Source organism: Ictalurus furcatus, chromosome 26 (genome assembly GCF_023375685.1).
Source record: "Ictalurus furcatus strain D&B chromosome 26, Billie_1.0, whole genome shotgun sequence".
Classification (NCBI taxonomy): Eukaryota; Metazoa; Chordata; class Actinopteri; order Siluriformes; family Ictaluridae; genus Ictalurus; species Ictalurus furcatus.
The window spans coordinates 19,617,874-19,639,702 of NC_071280.1; the positions used below are offsets into that span (position 1 = coordinate 19,617,874).

Sequence of the window (21,829 nt, forward strand, 5' to 3'; positions counted from 1 at the left end):
TGTCAGCGTATCATGTTAAATTTTCTACATTGATACGAATCACAGTAAATTGAACTGAGATAAGGCTTTCTCAGTGATGAACAAATACACACACAAGGTTAATCAACATTAAATACTCAACAAAGAACACTGAAAAGTAACAGATGACATTTAAAAAATGCTGTCCAACTCCCTGACACATGATTCTGGTAATCCACCTGAGAGAGGATCTAAAAATAAGAAAGTACAAAAGAAGTCATGCACCATTTACAAAAACAAAAACATGAATATGTTGCGCAGGTTTGTGTTTGTCACAACATATTACGACATAAGTGAATCATTTATCTATCCTTACAGCATGAATATAAATCACACATTATAAATAAACATTAGAACTCTTAACATGTCTTCACTTTGTCCCTCTGTGAAAATCCTTTACATGCAGGGTTTCCTTTCCTGAGTGGGTTTAAAGTAAAATCACTTTAGGAGTCTCTGCAAAAGAACCCTTGAATGCATTTTTAACAAAACAGCATTTTCTATGATTTGGGCCTCAGTGGATTATTTTGTTATAATAATCTAATCTATGCAAAACAACAAACCGTATAGAAGTTTAAAGTTGCCTGATTTGCAGAAAACCTTGAACCCAACAGCACTGCTGGTGTCTTTAAATAAAATAAAAAATTCCAGGTGAAGGAACTCAAAATATTTTGGTACTGAATTTATCTACATTGGATTTACAGTACTGTGCAAAAGTCTTTGCACATGCACATTTAAAAGTTTCTACATTAAAAAAAAAAAATTATAAAGAGCAGTAAACAGTAATAAATGAAACAAAGTCAACATTTTGTGTGTCAACCCTTAAAATGTGTTTGTCAGTTTATTTGTTGTTAAAGTGTCTCCCATAATACGTTGCTTTCTTTACAGACATATAAACATTTTTCTGTAACATTTAATTTTTGCTGTAAAACTAATGTATGGGAATCGGAAATGTTTTTGTACTGACTTGATAATGCAGATTTCATAAAATAAAATTTTTTAACAAAGTTTGTACTTTGTTATGTAAGGGGCCTGAGACTGTTGCACAGTACTGTATGTGCACTGAATGTATTTATGGTGCACTTTGCATTATAATATATTGAATAAAATATGATTTGTCCATAGAGAATTCAGTGCACATTTAGACAGACGGAGTCTTCATGAGGGCGAGTGTTGGGTTAACAAGAAAGAACTTCCTGATGGGAAAAATTGTGTACCATATAAATCAAGAAACTGCACAGTTGCACGCACACACCAGTAAAATCTTAGACTTCCTCCAGTTCAATTCAGTTTTATTAGTATAGCACTTTAACAGTGGACAGTGTCCCAAAGCAGCTTTACAGAAATATATAAATTCAGGATACAGATTTTAAATAACGAATGAATTTATCTCTAATGAGGTGACAGTGGCAAAGAAAACTCCCTGAGATGCTATGAGGAAGAAACTTTGAGATAAATCAGATAATTCACCCTCTTACAGGAAAAACTTTGGATTTTTGCCAAGATGGTAACGGTGCAATATATAAGAGGCACAGGTGTTGACGGTGTATCAGTTTGCAGCCAAATAACGTAACTTCTGTACACGAGAATTAGCACAGGTGAGTGTCATAACAATGCACGTTATTACTGTTAACAAAGAAATATAAAGAATAGTTAATTAACTTTTAACAGTTATGCTTATATCTGTAATTATAAATACAGAAACAATTCATTTTATTCACTTGTGAAGATTTAAATATTAGTAGTATTATTGTGATTTTACATTATGACTAATTAGTTATTAAAATAAAACAAATCACTTAAAACTCACTTAAAACAAATAAATTTTAAAATTCTTCAGAATGCAGAAATATGATTGAGAACTGAAAACTATTTCAGTTTGTTTTAATTACTTTTTTTTTTTAGAAAGAATCTTCACATACAGGATGGTAAGCTTTTGCCATTTATTGTCTTTTTACTAATCTGCACTTTAAAAAAAAAAAAAGTTCTATACCTTTATAAAGATTTATAAGTTTATGATTATGACAATTGTTTTATTATATGTCTGATTTAAAAATATTAAATGTGCTATATAAATAAAACTTATTATTATTATTATTATTATTATTATTATTATTATTATTACAGAATCACGTCATGCTGCTGCTGCTGGTGGTAGCGTTGTCCTCACTGGTCCACTCGGCTGTTCTAGTTAACACGTCCCTGCCGATGGACTGTGAGGATGTTTACAACCTAAAGATAATCTCAGTAAAGAACGCCACTGTTCCCAGTGGAGTGTACACCATTTATCCAGCAGGTCCTAATAAAACCGTGAAGGTGTACTGTGACATGGGCTGCCTGGAAACCGGAGGCCATGATGATGGGAAGTGGACTGTGAGTGAGAACATGAATCTGTTTAAAGCTGTTTGAGAACACTGTAATGGTAAATAAATGTGAGGTAACTGCTTGTCTGCTTCAGGTTTTCTGAAATGTAGTCATTTTTCTCAATGTTTTGTTTCCACCTGTACACCATGCTGAATAATCCACCAACCAGGTGATTCAGAGGAGAATTGACGGCAATCTGAGTTTCTACCGGCCATGGGAGCACTATAAGAATGGATTTGGTGATGCCAATGGTGAATACTGGCTAGGTGAGAGAACACTGTGTCATTTTGTAATTGTAGCAACACACTAATTTTATAAAAGAAACTTGATCACTTGCAGGCCACCGAGGTTGCCAGATTCTTGAATAGATACAGCAGAGATTTTTCAGTGGCGTCCTAAGGGGGGCTCCCTTTTATACTAAATAAATAAATAAATAAATAAATAAATAAATAAATAAATGAAGTAAATGTGATAATATAAAGAGAAGAAGGTGATCACTGAAATATATCTAATGGTAGTCTATATATTGCCACTATAGCCTATTATTGCTGCATGAGTTGTCCTAGTAATAACCACATTCATCACTGCAAACTTCACTCTTTATATATTTATTATTCTGCAGCTTATAAAATAGCACTTGATACAGCACATCCGGTTATTTCTTATTACACTTTTGATTTTGTGTAGACTGTTACTCACAAATAAATAAATAAATAAATAAACAAACAAACAAATAAAGACAGAAATGAACTTCACATTGCATTTAGCATAACACTATGGGAAGGAGAATACCCACTCCATCATACCAAGGGTACGGCCTGTTCAAAAAGACCCAAGCCCGAGGGTCACTGCAAGACACTCGAGCCCAGGGTGGAATGAATATCCAGGCTGTAATATCGAATGAATGTGTGTGGCGTAGACCACCCTGCAGCAGCACACACATCCTGTAAGGATACCCCGTTGGACAAAGCCTTCCAGGAGGCAACCGCCCTAGTGGAATGAGCCCTTATGCCCAGAGGTGTAGCGAGACTGCGTGCCTCATAAGCGATAGATATTGCTTCCACTATCCAATTAGAGCCACTGGCCGCTGGCCAGAGTGGTGGACGTAAGTACGGAGACCCCTTACTGGACACAGTAGGTGCATTCTCTCTTGTTCCAGTGTGAGGAACAGAGGAGGGCACAAAGCCTGCAACACCACAGGCAGGGCAGCAGATGTAGGCACCTTAGGAATACAATCCAGCCTAGGATACAGGAAGGTCTTGGCTAATCCAGGGGTAAAGTCAAGGCAGGAAGGGGCAACAGAGAGAGCTTGTAGATTTCCTACTCTTTTGAGAGATGTCAGGGCCAGCAGAAGAGCTACCTTTAGAGTCAGAAGCTTCTCAGAGGCTGACTCTAACGGCTCAAATGGGGCACGTGACAGACCTGCCAGGACCACAGAAAGGTCCCAGGAAGGTATGCGTGGCGTGCAGATGGGCCTCAGCTGCCTGACACCACGCATAAACCTTGAAGTTAGAGGATGTTGCCCCACAGAGGCTCCATCAATAGGGGCGTGGCTGGCCGAAATGGTGGCCACGTAAACCCTGATTGTAGAAGGAGTCCACCCCGCTGAGAAACGTCCTTGCAAGAACTCCAGGACTGTAGCTATTGTGCAGTTCACTGGGTCTACAGTGGATCCCTGCGGATGGGAATCTCCCAAGGAGTGCCATCTAGCAGGGATATTATCTCTGAGAACCATATTCGAGCTGGCCAATAAGGTGCTACAAGCAGCAGACATAGACTGTCTTGGCTAACTCTCGCTGGAACTAGATCGATCGGGGGAAAAGCGTACAGATGTGACCTCGGCCACATGTGCACCATGGCATCCAGCCCTAAATGTGCGGGAGGAGTGAGGGTGAACCACAGTTTGTTGTCTCCTTGGAGGCAAACACATGCAGTCCCGCTTGGCCAAACCTCGCCCATATGGACTCCAGAACTTGTGGATGGAGCCAACAATCCCTGGGCCTCAGCTCCTGCCTCAACAGGATGTCTGCCCACACATTCCAGTTGCCCAGAATGAACATTGCACTGACAAAACTTTCCCTCTGCCCAGAGAAGAATTAGTTGCACCTGCCTGAACAGGGGGCGCGGACATAATTCTCCCTGGTGGTCAATATATCAGACCACTGCTGTGTTGTCTGTAAACACATGGTGACCTCTCAATTGAGGAAGAAGGCATTTCAGTGCTAGAAATATGGCCCACATTTCTAGGCAATTTATATGCCGCTCCAGATGAGGGCCACTCCAGAGACCATGAGCTGGACAGCTGTCTAAGACCGCACTCCAGCCCATGAGGGAGGTGTCTGTCATTACCGCCTTGCGCTAAGGAGACACCTCTAGAGTGTGACCCAAGGCTAGAAACCAGGGACACTCAAATTCTCAGAGCACGTATGCATCGCCACGTGACACTGATTACCCTCAGAGGTTTCATCCTTGGATGAAACCCCCAACTTCTCAGCCACCACTGAAACAGTCTCCTGTGCAATAGGCCCAATGGTATGACGTTGGCTGCCCATAAGCTCCAATAGTCTCCCATATAGACTGGAGGGGATGCCAAGATCCAGCTTTATCTTGCTCAATGTTGATTGGATTGACCCTACGCATGTTGGAGAAATAAACGCCCACATCGTAGTAGAATCCTTTTAACCCCTAGAAAAGTTGTCCACTGCACTGGAGAAAGCATACTTTTCTGAGGTTCAACCTGAGCCTCAAGCTCTTCATGTGGGCGAGAACAACATCTCGATGTTGAACCGCCAGTTCCTGAATCATGCTAGAATTAACCAGTCATCCAGGTAGTTTAGTACACGGATGTCCTGGAGTCACAATGGAGCCAGAGTGACATCCATTCACTTTGTGAAGGTGTGAGTGGATAAAGCTAGCGATATTTCTATGTGGAAATATGCACCTTTTAGATCTATCATCACAAACCAGTCCTCAAACTGAATCTGTGGAACGATAAGTGTGAGTGTCAGCATCTTGAACCTGTATGTTCGAAGAGTACAGTTCAGATGACGCAGATCTAAAATTGGCCGCATACTCCTCTATTTTTTGTGGACCAGGAAATAACGGCTGTAAAAACCTCCCTCCCTCAGGGAATGGGGTACATGTTCTATGGCCCCTTTGTCCAAGAGGGATCTTACTTCCTGCGCTAACGTCGGGCTCTGGTCTGTGCTGACTACTGTGGTGAGCACACCTCTGAACCAGGGGGGTTGAGCTCTAAACTGGACCCGGTAACCCTTTTCTACAATAGACAGAACCCATAGAGACACATTTGGCAGTAGTTTCCACGCTGCCAGATGGTCTTTTAGTGACGTTAACTATTCCACATTCTATTGGAGGGAAAACTATAGGTTTTCGTTGCCCTATGACAGCTCGCTGACCAGAGAACACTGAAAACTTGGGACAGCCTTGGCTAGGGGAGGCCCCACAGTAGCACTGGGGGCTAACTGCCCTAACAATCTCATGTCCCCTGATACGTCCCTCCACAGCCCCTCAGGACTGCTCTTCTTTGTCTGCTTGGCCTTTATGCACATTCTTAGATCAGGCAGTGGCCGAATAATCCAACATCGTGGGGCTATAAATACGGCTTATGCATGGTTTTCCCCTAGAAGCCTGATATTTTGTCATGCACTTCTGGAAGAAAGGGGAGTTTCTGCAGTGTGAGGGATTTACTTTCACTGGGGAGAAAAAGCTCATCCAGCCTTAGTAATCACTTCAAGCAGCTCTTTATATGCTGCTCTCAGTTTTTAGTACACCATTCTGGCTCATCAGAGTCAGAGAGGAATTATTATTATTATTTTTGTGTGTGGGTTTTTTTTTTGGCTTTCCATAGGGGAATGAGGAGTCGCGACGCGAGCTCCAAAGTCCAGCGGAGAGCTGGACGCAGAAGACAGAGCAAGAGATAGAGCAGCGCTCGTCTCCGGCTCCTCTTCCAGATCCACAATAGATTCCCCAGACCTGAGATGGCTAGTTGCCTCGGCAGCGGCCGGCCCAGATCCGCGAGGCTCTGAAACCCAATTCGCTTCGGCTTCCAAGAAGAGAGCGAGTCGTGAGCGGACCTGCCTAGTGTAGGCGTTACAATGCGCAGCCTCTCGAGTCTGCCATCGCATGCTCCATCCATAGACACTTCAGAGATAAAGTGTGCACTATTCCCCGTGATGAAATGGGAGCAAGCCGTAACACACTTCCTGAATTCACTCACTCATTTTTTTTTTTCTCTCGCTCATTCCTTTTTTTTCTTCTCTCTTTTTTTAAAGGGATAGAAACATTCTGAGATTTCGAGAAAAGATAGAGAGGAAATGTAGCGTCGTTTTGTTTCTTTATACAAACAACCGACATGCAGTGTTTCACTGAAAATAATAAGGCTGACGGCGTGGTTCACAGGTGCCATATATATATATCAGGCAACGCGCTTAATTGATCATGGCAGGCCTACAAATAGGCTTGATTTTACACAAGCTTCAGATGCCGGTCGCACGCGAGCGGCGCTCCCATAGTTATGCTAAACACAACGTGAAGTTCCCTTTGAAATTGAACACAAAGATTTCTAAATGATGTCTGACAGACAGAGAAGCATTGCTCCTCATTTGCAGAAACTGTGAAATCTGAAATATTCCAGCACCACCTGTGTTTATCTGAATTATTATATCTTTATATTCCCAGGTCATGATTTGGAATTATTGTTTAAATATAATTTCAGGTCTGGAGAACATTTTCCTGATGACCTACAGGGAGAAGTATCAGCTGAGAGTGGAAATGGAGGATTTTGAGAGAGGCAGTGCCTACGCCCAGTACACCCAGTTCTACATCAACCCAGAGTCCAGCAATTACAGGCTGAGCATCGGTGAATACGTCAACGGAGGAGCAGGTGAGAAAATCAGTAAATTACTTCTAATACTGAAATTAAACACATCAGTATTCAGACCTCAGACATAGATCTTCAGTAACTACAGACATAAGTGCTATTCAGAAGCTACATGAGAGTTACACATGTGGGTCGGTTATGCAAGATATAAAACTCTGGACACGTGCAGAAGAAAATTAAATATAACCTCAGAGGCATGAGCTAAATGCAGAGGACTTAATCATCTGAATGTGGAGCTCACAAAATCTAATTAATCCGCTGGTTGGTTGGTGACAGTCACGTGACTGGTTTGATTCAGCATAGGACTATCCAAACAAAGTCCTAGTGTCCTCTGATTTCTCTTTTCCAGGTGATTCTTTATCCTTTGTGAATGGGAGGGATTTTGCAACCTTCGACAAAGACGCAACAGGATACTGTGCGGAGACTAACAGTGGAGGATTCTGGTACAATGGACCATATTGGTGGTACAACTATGCATGCCACTACGCCAACCCCAACGGCCTGTACAAATACGGGAATGTGGGAACAGCGTACACAGGGATCATGTGGCAGTCCTGGAAAGGTTACTACTACTCTCTGAAGACCATCGTGATGAAGATCAAACGGATGGGTCTGGAAGATCTTGAAAATCTTTAGTTTTCCAGACCTAGAAATCCAGAAGAGTTGAATAGAGAGGAATAAGTATAATATCTCTCTCTGCAGTTAGAGACAGACTTTCTGTAAAATGGTATGACTATTTACCAATTAATCATAACCTCTAATCTTTGGGTTTTTCCTGTGGTATATCCTCTCTGTAATATCCTCCACTATATACTCTATTAGTTTAATTTTGTAAGGAAATATGTATAAGTATGTTATGAATACATATTTTTTTCTGGTATACTTTTTTCCCCAAAATATGTTAATTAAATCTTCTTTGTGTTTATCAATCTATAACCTCCTTTGTTCCTCTTATAAATTCCTATATATAGAATGAAATAAAAGTTCAGCAAATGAAGTCTGAGTCCAGTCTTACATTCCTGATTTTTGTAACGACACACCTTCCCTATTATTCACTTCATTTAGTACATTATTCATAACAGTTATTAATAAATTTTATTTAACTTCAGAAACTGAAAAAAGTCTGAAACTTTAAGGTGTTAATGAAAGTTTTCAGTATTATTATGGTGCACTGGGTATTTACACACTGAAGTGTGTTGTGCTGCACCCAGCCTCAATTCTGTGTCCTTATTACCTGATTATTACCCAGAAACCTAACATTTGCTTTCATGGATATGCAGCTAACACACAGCTGTATGTATTACATGCTTATCATGTGATATACAGATAACACACACCTGGTCATAGAACAGCTGAGCAGCTGATTGTCCAATTACTTTTGGTCCCTTTAAAAAGGGGATACCACATATAAAAAGTGTTCCTACGCAATTCCCCCGATTTGGATGAAAGTCTGCACTTCGAGCTGACATTCATTATTTAATTTATACTCCAGTGTACTGATGTAGATGGCTAAAATAACCTTGTCAGTTATAATTATTTGTCAGAAATTTTAGGTCTCAGTCTTAGGGACTGTATTTCAGTACAAATTTTTATGTTTATTTTATGAGATCTGCATTACTGAGTCAGTACAAAACATTTTATATTTCCACACATTACTTTTCCAACAGAAAATTAAATATTATAGAAAAACGTTTGCATATCAGGAAAGAAAGCCACATATTATGTAACTTTGTAATGACACTTTTCAGACAAAAACACAATTTTTTGAGAAGTGATTCTAAGTCTCCAAAAGAAATGCAGCAAGATTCTCCAACATATGCAGTAAAACTCAGTTCCTTTCTGATGTTTTTTTTTTTTTTTTAAAAAGCAAATGGTTGTCATACCAAATACTGACTTTGCTTCATTTATTACTGTTTATTACTGTTTACTGAACTTTTTCAGTTTTCTTACTATTTTACTTTTATTACTTGTAATATGTATATATTAAAATGTTTTTAAATGCATATATATATATATATATATTGATATTTACAGTTCTGATATTTTATAAAGAAAAATTTGATAACATCAATCATCATACAAGAATGATTCAGCAGAAAACATGAACATTATTCAGTACACTGGCAAACAGGCAGCTAGATGGACTGGTCCTGTAAGATTTAGATCGATATGATAGTGGGTTTATGGGGAAAAACATACTCATTTCCTCATGCTTGAGGAGTTTGTGATTGTAGATTTATGTTTTTTATTGTTTTGTACAATACCCAATTATTATTATTTTTTTTTTAATTTTAAGATTTTCAGTTATAAAACTCATAAGCACACAATTCCCTCTCTCACAATATCTCCGATATTTAACTTTCCCAAATACCTGGAATGTTTGTGCTTCTGTGAATCATTTTAAACAACAAACTTTAAAATCATACAGAATAATGCCTGAAAGCTTATAAATAAAAATTCAGTAAATACACACAATATCAAAAATAAAGGTAGTTTATATTGCAAGCTTTGCTCCCTGCTTGCTTGTTTTAATAATGAAACAATAAAATAAATGGCCTAAATGTGATTGAGAATGAGGGACAGCACCATGGACAGCAACGAGAGTAAACGTTACTATCAGCGTATCATGTTAAATTTTCTACATTGATTGAATCACATTAAATTGAACTGAGATAAGGCTTTCTCAGTGATGAACAAATACACACACAATGTTAATCAACATTCAATCCTCAACAAACAACACTGAAAAGTAACAGATGACATTTAAAAAAATGCTGTCCAACTCCCTGACACATGATTCTGGTAATCCACCTGAGAGAGGATCTAAAAATAAAAAAGTACAAAAGAAGTCATGCACCATTTACAAAAAGTCATGAATGTTCTTGCATCAGATTAAGACATTTGTTGTTGCACAGGTTTGTGTTTGTCACAACATATAACACAACGAATCATTTATCTATCCTTACAGCATGAATATAAATCACACATTATAAATAAACATTAGAACCCTTAACATGTCTTCACTTTGTCCCTCTGTGAAAATCCTTTACGTGCAGGGTCTCCTTTCCTGAGTGGGTTTAAAGTAAAATCACTTTAGGAGTCTCTGCAAAAGAACCCTTGAATGCACTTTTAACAAAGCAGCATTTTCTATGATTTGGGCTCAGTAGATTATTTTGTTAAATTAATCTAATCTATGCAAAATAACAAACCGTATAGAAGTTTAAAGTTGCCCAACAAGCACTGCTGGTGTCTTTAAATACAATTTTAATTTCCAGTTGAATGTATTTTGTTACTTTTTTGTATTGCAAAGAGCATGCTGTAAAAAGAAAAAAAAGCTTCTATATTAAAAAATATTATAAAGAGCACTAAACAGAAATAAATGAAACAATGTCAACATTTTGTGTGTCGACCCTTTGCTTTAAAAAAAATTGTAGACTCAGGTAAATATGTTTATTTTATAAGGAAATTAGCTGGTAAATTGGTAAAAAATGTTTTTTTTTATCTTCATAATTTTACATAGTATGCTGTTTTCTTTACTGACATACAAAAAATTTCTTTAACGCATGTAACCCTCTTCCCTGAGAAGGGAATGAGACGTTGCGTGAGCTCCACACTGTGGGAAATGTTCTCGGGTGTGACCAGTATCTGAAGCTTATGTAACATCATGTCTATTTATAGGTGTGCCGTGATCAGGTGACATTAAGTGTGTTGCATGATATAAAAATGGCACCTGTGAACCATGCCACCAGCCTCTATTATCTGAAGCAAAGATGCAAATCACAGGCCTGCCTGGTCTGACAAAGCTACGCAATGTCTTGTTCCCTTCTCAGGGAACAGGGTTACATGTGTAACCCAGATGTTCCCTTTCAAAGAAAACTCAAGATTGTGCAAGTTCCATGCAGTGGGAAGGACAGTTCCCATTCCATCTTACTGAGTGTATGGCCTGTATAAAAAGACCCGAGCCCGAGGGTCACTGCAAGACACTCGAGCCCAGGGCAGAATGAATATCCAGGCTGTAATATTGAATGAATGTGTGTGGCGTAGACCACCTCACCACAGCACACACATCCTGTAAAGGTACGCCTTTGGACAAAGCCTTTGAGGAGGCGAGCTAGTGGAATGAGCCCTTATGGCAAGAGACCAAGCAAGACCATGCGCCTCATAAGCGATAGAGATTGCTTACACTATCCAATTAGATATGCACTGCTTCGACACAGCATCACCTCTACTGTCACCACCGGGGCAGACCAGCAGCTGCTCCAACTTACGCCACTGGCTGGAGTGGTGGACATAAGTGCAGAGAGCCCTTACTGGACACAGTAGGTGCAATTTCTCTTGTTCCAGTGTGAGGAACGGAGGAGAGCAGAAAGCCTGCAACACTACTGACTGTGCAGCAGATGTAGGCACTCTAGGAATATAATACGGCCTAGGATATAGGAAGGCCTTGGTTAATCCGGGGCAAAGTCAAGGCAGGAAGGGGCAACAGAGAGAGCTTGTAGATCTCCTACTCGCTTGAGAGATGTCAGGGCCAGTAGAAGAGCTACCTTTAGAGTTAGAAGCTTCTCTGAGGCTGACTCTAAGAGCTCAAATGGGGCACCTGACAGAACTTCAAGGACCACAGAAAGGTCCCAGGAAGGTATGCGTGGTCTGCAGATGTGAATCAGCTGCCTGACAACACGCATATCCCTCGAAATTAGAGGATGTTCCCCTGCAGAGGCTCCATCAATAGGGGCGTGGCTGGCCAAAATGATGGCCATTTAGACCCTGATGTAGAAGGAGCCAACCCTGCTGAGAAACGTCCTTGCAAGAACTCCAGATCTGTAGCTATTGCACAATTCGGCGGAAGGAGGGGTCACGACGTGAGATCCAAAATCCGCTGGAGAGCTGGATCCAGAAGACAGAGAAAGAGATAGAGCAGCACTCATCTCCGGCTCTTCTTCCAGATCCATATGAGATCCCCAGGCCCAGATCCGCGAGGCTCTGAAACCCAACACCCTTCAGCTGAGAAGAGAGTCCCTAGACACTTCACATAGAAAGTGTGTCCGTCCATCCGCCCCGTGATGAAATGGGAGCAAGGTGTAACAAACTTCCTGAATTCTCTCTAATTCATACTTTTCTCTCTCTCTCTCTTTTTAAAGGGACAGAAAAGTAAAGAGATTTTATTTAGAAGATAGAGAGGACATGAAGAGTCTTTTTGCAAGCATTACACAAATGACCAACATGCAGTCTTACTGAACATAATAAAGCTGATGGCACAGTTCACAGGTGCTGTTCTTATACCGTTCTTATACCCGTTCTTATACCACGTGACAGGCTTAATTGAGAGTTTATGAGTCAACTAAAACATACACTCTCAACTGGAAACAGAAAATATAGTCACACCTCTCAGCTATCCTTGTGGCACACCAGAGTGTACATTTTTACATCGGTTGTTCTCTTTTTATTGGTTGTTTGCTGTTTGCTATTTATCTTGCCAGACTGATTGCCTTGCTTACATTTACATTACTGTCAAAACCCTTCACAAATACCTTCCAGTTTTCTGAAGTGCGTTCTGTATGTTTAGCTCATGCAGATGTTTGCTTAAATATAATAATATAATGCTTATAGCCAGGACCGCCAGGGGAGGGGGTTCTGTCACAATTTCCCCTCAAGCTAGCACTGTAGCATGCAGCCTGCTCAGAGATCCGAAGCGCGAGCTGATGCTTTTGGGTCTTCAGTGACACTGACTTTGTTTACTTTCTACGTGTGCTTTTGTTATGGTTTTTGTCCTTTTTCCGCCCCTGTCTTGTCATTGGTTGTTCCTGTAGGTGTGCCATCATTGTTTTCAGCTGTCTTGTTTTCCACCCCTGATTCGTTTGTCATTTAAACCCCTCATGTGTCTTTGTACCTTGCGTAGTATTGAGTGTATTCACCTTACCAAGCGGTTGTTCCTAGTTTCTCATTTTGGATTCATGTTCATTGACTTTGTTTCTTGATTCCCATTCTTGATTCTAGCTTTGCACTGTTTATGCCTGTTTGTAGATCACCTGACCCATTGCTTGTTTTTGATCACGCTCTTGTTTCATGTTTTGGATTTGTCTGCCTGTCTCTCTCAATAAAAGTCTTTTACTGCACTTGCATCTGTCCACCTCCATTATGTGGATTACGGGACAAGTATGAGAGGCTTTCAGATTAGTTTTCCCACACTATCTCCTTACTATTGATGAGGTATATGTTGTCGCTATGTCCTATTGTTTCCATACTATAGTGGTTATACTTTTCATTTTATTTATTGTTAACAATAATTCTGGTGCTGTTTAACCACCTCTATTGCATGTGGTGGTGTTAGTGGGCCTGAGTGCTATTGCCACCACACCACAGTGTCTGTAATATTTTTGTTTTTCTTTCTTAGCTTATTGTTCAGAGTTGTTTTTGTGTAGTTCTGGGTTAATTTCTGTTTTCTTTCTCTCCAGGAGCCAGTGAGTCTTGGTGTGAGACAGGGGAGGCTAGCTGCCTGGTGGTGTGTGCTTCACAGCTTGCTCAGTGTGCTGACACAACAACTTCCTTATGGTGTAGGTAGTGTTTGATAATTTGGTGTGAATTAAGGTAGGTTTGGATGACCTCCTGAGCTGTAGCTGGCCTGCCTTGTTCCCGCCAAGGCTGGGCCTGGAGAAATGCTGGTTTTAAAATTCTTATTGTGCTTCATGGGAGAGAGAATTTATATTTATAGGATAAGTTTCTAATGATGCTGAAGTGTTATAATAAAATGTAACTTTTGTATTGATACTCATGTTTCACTCTGAAGTTCTTTGCCTTCAATTGGTAAAACTTATCTGTGTGCCTTTATTTGGGAGTATTTCCCTGGTTCTCCCCCAGGGTGGCGTTGTTGGATTTACTAAACTTTGATTAATGTTTCTTTCCATCTGGATATATATATATATATATATATATATATATATATATATATATATATATATATATATATATATATATATATATATATATATACACACACACAGTATGTATAAACACAGAGCTAACGCAAACAGATTATGGTGCGTGTATTTAGTTAAAACAATGTTAATATTACGACTGTTATTCTCATAACAACATATACAGTAACAAGTAAAAACACTTATCTTGGAGTTCGTGTTACATTTCACACATCCTGTGATCCGCTGTTTCTCTTAAAAGTTGAAAACGCACAGTGGATAGGTAACAATTAAGTGAATGCGACTATTTAATGTGATTTGTTTTGTCGTTTGGATTTTACCTTGTTACTTCAGCTGTATTGTTAAAATAAAATACAGTCGGCACAAAACAGCACAAATGAAGCACGAACGATTGAGACTATTTAGGGTGAATTTGGAGCATGTGGGGGGCTGGTGACGTAATCTCATAGAACTTAATGTCTAATATTTTAAAAATGAAAGCAGCACAAATGAAACTTTTATCAGCACAAACCAGCACAAACGAAGCACAAACGATTGAGACTATTTGGGGTGAATTTGGAGCATGTGGGAGGGCTGAGTGACCCCAGAATGACCTATAAATATTCTTTTAATATCTCCAGAACCGAAGCAGCACAAACGGAGCATTTATTGGCACAAACCAGCACAAACGAAACACGAACGATTGAGACTATTTTGCCGACGTTTTGCGTTGGATGGGGGGGCCACTTCACGCAGGTTGCCTCCGCTGTGCTGCATATCAGCTTTAATTTGTTGCTAGTGTAAATTTGTTTGTTTTTTCCTTGTTTGCACTTTGCACTGTCTTCTTTTCTTTTGTTCTGTTATTTTTCATTGCTACAATGTCAATTTGTTTGTTGCTATTTTTGTTGATTATGTTTTTGGATTTAGTTTTTGGTTTATATTATTTGTTTTGCAACCACATGTAGTGTGAAAGGCTATTTCTTAAATTAATGCATTTCCCGGCCTTGAACCTGTTCTTTCAGGTTTGTTTTCACACACTATCACCTTACTATTGATGGGGTGTGTGTTGTTGCTATGACCTATTGTTTCCATACTATAGTGGTTATACTTTTCATTTTATTTATTGTTAACAATAATTCTGGTTCTACTCTGTTTAACCACCTCTATTGCATGTGTTGGTGTAACTGGGTCTGAGTGCTATTGCCACCACACCACAGGGCCTGTAATATTTGTGTTTTTCTTTCTTTGCTTATTGTTTAGTGTTGTTTTTGTGTGATTCTGGGTTAATTTCTGTTTTCTTTCTCTCCAGGAGCTTCAAAGAGGAAATTTGTTTCCACCGTGGGTGCATAGAAAAACATAAACACAACAACACCATACATATAAACCATCAAAACAATCACAGACATAGAGGGGAGAAGGGGACAAAAAGAAAACATATAGCTATATATATACGCTCATAAATCTATAGGAACAAAGCTCCTACCATAGCTGGCCTTTCTGCACATGGGTAGTCTATACCTGCAGCCAGGAGGAAGGTGGTCGAAATATTGATAAAGTGGGTGATCTGGATCATTAAAATTTTTATGTTACTGTATGTAAAGTGCAGTGTGCAGTATAGACTACCCATGTGCAGAAAGGCCAGCTATGGTAGGAGCTTTGTTCCTATAGATATATGAGCGTATATATATAGCTATATGTTTTCTTTTTGTCCCCTTCTCCCCTCTATGTCTGTGATTGTACTGAGTCTTATTGGCTTAGTGTGTGTGCAGTAGTATGAGCCTTACTGTGTTAGGCTTTTGACCAACCCAGGTGAGTGTTGGGAGGCAGCCGGGTGTTCCCTGTCTGCCTCAGGGAAGAAACTGTTGTGGAGTCTGCTGGTGGTGGCAAGGATGCTCCTGTACTCCTCTGCCATATGGCAGGAGGGTGAATTATCCATGAAAAAGGTGAGAGGGGTCGTCCGCAATACTGATGGCTTTGTGGATACAGCGGTTGTTGAATGATGTGTCGATGATGGGTAGGGAGACCAGGATGATCTTTTCTGCTCTCCTCACAATCCGCTGTAGGGTCTTGGGTCAGAGGCTGTGCAGTTCCTGTACCACACAGTGAGACAGCTGGTCAGCACGCCCTCTATCATCCCTATCGTCCCTTTATTTATTGTAGCCATAGATCTTAATTATTATTGAATATTCCCCACAAGCTACACATTAATTATAGATTGATTTGTTTTTCATTTATTGATGTTTGAATTAAACCACTGGCCAGTCAAATAGGCTAACACCAATGTCCAGTGTTAAAAGCTCTATATTAATCAAATTGAAATGGAAGGATTTCGAGTCAGTGCCACTCTGTATGTAGAAAGTATTCGTGTTGTAGGCTACTGCATGTGCACGTCTATTAACAATAGGATTTCTAATGTTCTCATTCTGGTGACACATTTATTCCCGTTTTGTTTAATTCCACATATGTCTTTAATCCTTGTCCTTTCCTGATTAAAGCAATCCTTTAATCATGATTACTGTGATTATGTTACTGTGAACATGTCTTGACTTGAGAACTTTCTGATTCAAAACAAAAAGAAAACAATGCACAATGCAGGGTATGACAGGAACGCAGTTGAACTAGAAGCTCAACTAAAGTCTAGTGGTGCTATTGTAACGTGCCTGTAGAAATATGGCATTCTATTTGTGTTGTTAGACAATGAACTCTGAAATCAAAGAATTCAAGAAGAGAACCACTTCATGGATACACTGGGTTACAAATTGATGGAATAATGGAATAATCCATATTAATGGTGATGCTAACAAAAGTGATGTCAAAGCTCAGACTTCCTCCAGTTCAATTCATTTTTATTTGTATAGCACTTTAGCAGTGGACATTGTCCCAAAGCAGCTTTACAGAAATATATAAATTCAGGATACAGATTTTAAATAATGAATGAATTTCTCTCTAATGAGGTGACAGTGGCAAGGAAAACTCCCTGAGATGCTATGAGGAAGAAACCTTGAGATGAAGCAGATAATTCACCCTCTTACAGGAAAAACTTTGGATTTTTGCCAAGATGGTAACGGTGTGATATAAAAGAGGCGCAGGTGTTGACAGTGTATCAGTTTGCAGCCAAATAACGTAACTTCCGTACACGAGAATTAGCACAGGTGAGTGTCGTAACAATGCAAGTTATTACTGTTAACAGAGAAATATAAAGAATAGTTAATTAACTTTTAACAGTTATGCATATATCTGTAATTATAAATACAGAAACAATTCATTTTATTCACTTGTGAAGATTTAAATATTAGTAGTATTATTGTGATTTTACATTATGACTAATTAGTTATTAAAATAAAACAAATCACTTAAAACTCACTTAAAACAAATAATTTTTTAATTCTTCAGAATGCTGAAATATGATTGAGAACTGAAAACTATTTGCCTTTGTTTTATTTGTATTTATTTTAAATTATTTTTAGAAACAATCTTCACATACAGGATGGTGAGCTATTGTCATTTTGTTGCCTTTTTTCTAATCTGCTCTTTTAGAAAAAAAAGTTTGTTACCTTTACAAAGATTTATAAATGTATGATTATTACAATTGTTTTAATATATGTCTAATTTACAAATGCTTAAAATGTGCTATCTAACTAAATATGACTACTGTTATTATTATTATTAGAATTATAATAATAATAATAATTATTATTATTATTATTATTATTACAGAATCACGCCATGCTGCTGCTGCTGCTGGTGGTAGCGTTGTCCTCACTGGTCCACTCGGCTGTTCTCGTTAACACGTCCCTGCCGATGGACTGTGAGGATGTTTACAACCTGAAGAAAAGCTCAGTAAAGAACGCCACTGTTCCCAGTGGAGTGTACACCATTTATCCAGCAGGTCCTAATAAACCCATGAAGGTGTACTGTGACATGGGCTGCCTGGAAACCGGAGGCCATGATGATGGGAAGTGGACTGTGAGTGAGAACATGAATCTGTTTAAAGCTGTTTGAGAACACTGTAATGGTAAATAAATGTGAGGTAACTGCTTGTCTGCTTCAGGTTTTCTGAAATGTAGTCATTTTTCTCAATGTTTTGTTTCCACCTGTACACCATGCTGAATAATCCACCAACCAGGTGATTCAGAGGAGAATCGACGGCAATCTGAGTTTCTACCGGCCATGGGAGCACTATAAGAATGGATTTGGTGATGCCAATGGTGAATACTGGCTAGGTGAGAGAACACTGTGTCATTTTGTAATTGTAGCAACACACTAATTTTATAAATGAAACTTGTTCACTTGCTCACAGGCATCTGAGGTTGCCAAAAAAAATTAAAAATGAATAAATAAATAAAGCAAATGTGATGATATAATGAGAAGATGGCGAGCATTGAAATAAATCTAATAGGAGTCTAGTATATTGCCACTGTAGCCTATTATTGCTGCATGAATTGTCCTTGTAATGATCGCATCCATCACTGCAAACTTCACTCTTTATATATTCATTATTCTGCAGCTTATAAAATAGCACTTGATACAGCACATCCGGTTATTTCTAATTTACATTTTTACTATGTACAGACTGTTACTCAAAAACAAACAAACACAAAGATTTCTAAATGATGTCTGACAGACAGAGAAGCATTGCTCCTCATTTGCAGAAACTGTGAAATGTGAAATATTCCAGCACCACCTGTATTTATCTGAATTATTATATCTTTATATTCCCAGGTCATGATTTGGAATTATTGTTTAAATATAATTTCAGGTCTGGAGAACATTTTCCTGATGACCTACAGGGAGAAGTATCAGCTGAGAGTGGAAATGGAGGATTTTGAGAGAGGCAGTGCCTACGCCCAGTACACCCAGTTCTACATCAACCCAGAGTCCAGCAATTACAGGCTGAACATCGGTGAATACGTCAATGGAGGAGCAGGTGAGCAAATCAGTAAATTACTTCTAATACTGAAATTACACACATCAGTATTAAGACCTCAGACATAGATCTTCAGTAACTACAGACATAAGTGCTATTCAGAAGCTACATGAGAGTGACATATGAATAACTGTTAATTAATTAATAATATCGTCCTGTTTAATATCATCCTGTGTAACATGGAGGACATGGGAGGAGACACATCTTAATCAGAGACATGGCCTATCTTTAGGAGAGAATGTTTTCTGGATAAAATGATGAATGAAAGTAGAGTTTCTCTGTAAGAGTAGCAGATTAGCACTCGGTCAGATTATCCTTCATACCATGGACACGATTTCTTTAAAGCAGAGCGCATCGAATTAACACAAAGACTGACTTTATTTTATGATTACAACCCATCTATATAGTGAATTTAAAGTGTGATAAATGTGCCTCTATCCTGTGCAAAAATTACGGTTTCATGACCACAATTTAGTATCTCATGTCTATTAAGCTCTGGGCACGTGTAGAAGAAAATTAAATATAACCTCAGAGGCATGAACTAAATGCAAAGGACTTAATCATCTGAATGTGGAGCTCAGAAAATCTAGTTAATCCGCTGGTTGGTTGGTGACAGTCACGTGACTGGTTTGATTCAGCATAGGACTATCCAAACAAAGTCCTACTGTCCTCTGCTTTGTCTTTTCCAGGTGATTCTTTATCCTATGTGAATGGGAGGGATTTTGCAACCTTTGACAAAGACCCTACAGGAAACTGTGCTGAGACTAACAGTGGAGGATTCTGGTACTATGGATACTGGTACTACTATTCGTGCCACTACGCCAACCCCAACGGCCTGTACAAATACGGAAATGTGGGAACAGCGTACACAGGGATCATGTGGCAGTCCTGGAAAGGTTACTACTACTCTCTGAAGACCATCGTGATGAAGATCAAACGGATGGGTCTGGAAGATCTTGAAAATCTTTAGCTTTCCAGACCTAGAAAACCAGAAGAGTAGAATAGAGAGGAATAAGTATAATATCTCTCTCTGCAGATAGAGACAGACTTTCTGTAAAATGGTATGACTATTTACCAATTAATCATAATCTCTAATCTTTAGGTTTATCCTGTGGTATATCCTCTCTGAAATATCCTCCACTATATATTCTATAAGTTTAATTTTGTAAGGAAATATGTATAAGTATGCTATGAATTTCCTTGGAAAAATATGTTAATTAAATGTTCTTTGTGTTTATCAATCTATAATGTCCTTTGTTCCTCTTATAAATTCCTATATATAGAATGAAATAAAAGTTCAGCAAATGAAGTCTGAGTCCAGTCTTACATTCCTGATTTTTGTAACGACACACCTTCCCTATTATTCACTTCATTTAGTACATTATTCATAACAGTTATTAATAAATTTTATTTAACTTCAGAAACTGAAAAAAGTCTGAAACTTTAAGGTGTTAATGAAAGTTTTCAGTATTATTATGGTGCACTGGGTATTTACACACTGAAGTGTGTTGTGCTGCACCCAGCCTCAGTTCTGCATCCTTATTATCTGATTATTACCCAGAAACCTAACATTTGCTTTCATGGATATGCAGCTAACAGACAGCTGTATGTATTACATGCTTATCATGTGATGAATAAAAGTTTATTGGCTCATTACTTGAGTGCGACGAAGACATGAACCACTGAAAGTCTCAGAACCTCCTTGTATTTGATGTGAATGTGTGACTAAAGAAAACATATCATCACACTGTAATATCTCAGCAGGTTTGGGGAGTGACAGAGTACATGTAATAGTGTTACGTAATCAGGATACAAAACACCGGTAGCTGTAATCCGTTAGAGTTATGTCTGAAAACAAAGCAATCACATTATTGGTACATTTAGTAAAAAATGGGAATACTATCAGGATTTTTAAAAAAAAATGAATTTAATATCAAAGAAATTAATCTTTCAACATAACACAAAATAGACAGCTGCTTGATTATAGTTCTGGTTCTCTCTCTCTGACTCACATGAGCAACCTCCTGGTGGACACGCTAATAAATTTAATAAAATTTATTTAATTAAAGTTAATTAAAACAAATACAGTTAATTTGGTAGAAATGATCACAAATATTTCTCTGAAATGCTTTTGTTAGGGTGACCATACGTCCTCTTTTTCCCGGACATGTCCTCTATAAGTCCCGCCTTCTCACACACTGATTTGATTATAAAAGGCTTGCAGCAACTATTGGCCAAATTCCTCCCTCTCAACTAACAAATGTGTAAATGATGGCAGAAGGTTCACTTGTGGTATCTAATATTTTAGTTTATTCCATGGACATTCAAAAGAATTTAGGAAACTATGTAAAACGTGGGCAGAGTAAAAGCGATTTTATTTATATATATTTATGTGATGCTAATAGAACGGACCTGGGGAACATGTCCGCCACGTCTGTCAAGTCTTACATAGACTCTTTCAACACCAGCTCTACGTTAAAGCAGAGAAATGCGAATTCCACCAACACACCATCTCGTTCTTGGGCTACATCATCAGCCCTGAGGGGGTCACCATGGACCAAGGGAAGGTACAGGTTGTGATGGAGTGGACCACTCCACCAACAGTCAGGGATTTACAATGATTCCTCAGCTTTGCCAACTTCTACCAACATTTTATCAGAGGTTTCAGCTTCGTTGCACACCCTTTAACATCCCTGCTAATCGATTGCCCTG

General features: G+C 38.8%; 2 protein-coding genes across 3 annotated transcripts in view; both read left to right on the forward strand.

Annotated features, from left to right (window-relative positions):
- Positions 1-1,554: 1,554 nt before the first annotated feature.
- Positions 1,555-21,829, forward strand: part of LOC128602499 (microfibril-associated glycoprotein 4) — a 38,571-nt gene continuing 18,296 nt past the window's right edge. The window contains exons 1-6 of one of the 2 annotated variants that reach the window (XM_053616354.1): positions 1,555-1,613; positions 1,921-1,943; positions 2,143-2,388; positions 2,549-2,645; positions 7,115-7,282; positions 7,629-8,276. In XM_053616354.1, the coding sequence (XP_053472329.1) occupies positions 1,941-1,943; positions 2,143-2,388; positions 2,549-2,645; positions 7,115-7,282; positions 7,629-7,915 (801 nt within the window). In that variant the 5' untranslated portion in view covers positions 1,555-1,613; positions 1,921-1,940 and the 3' untranslated portion in view covers positions 7,916-8,276. Of the gene's footprint in view, positions 1,614-1,920; positions 1,944-2,142; positions 2,389-2,548; positions 2,646-7,114; positions 7,283-7,628; positions 8,277-21,829 lie in introns of those variants that run through there. The other variant, XM_053616355.1, reaches the window with a different exon arrangement.
- Positions 1,558-20,159, forward strand: LOC128602500 (microfibril-associated glycoprotein 4-like). The gene is made up of 6 exons (XM_053616357.1): positions 1,558-1,613; positions 17,658-17,680; positions 17,908-18,156; positions 18,317-18,413; positions 18,950-19,117; positions 19,807-20,159. The coding sequence occupies exons 2-6, from the start codon at positions 17,678-17,680 to the stop codon at positions 20,085-20,087; spliced, it is 798 nt and encodes a 265-aa protein (XP_053472332.1). The 5' UTR covers positions 1,558-1,613; positions 17,658-17,677; the 3' UTR covers positions 20,088-20,159.

Excerpts from the sequence above, each read along its gene's own strand:
- LOC128602500 (XM_053616357.1), top strand. Across the intron at positions 18,157-18,316 it reads ATGATGATGGGAAGTGGACT|GTGATTCAGAGGAGAATCGA; the intron begins GTGAGTGAGAAC and ends TCCACCAACCAG. Across the intron at positions 19,118-19,806 it reads ATACGTCAATGGAGGAGCAG|GTGATTCTTTATCCTATGTG; the intron begins GTGAGCAAATCA and ends TGTCTTTTCCAG.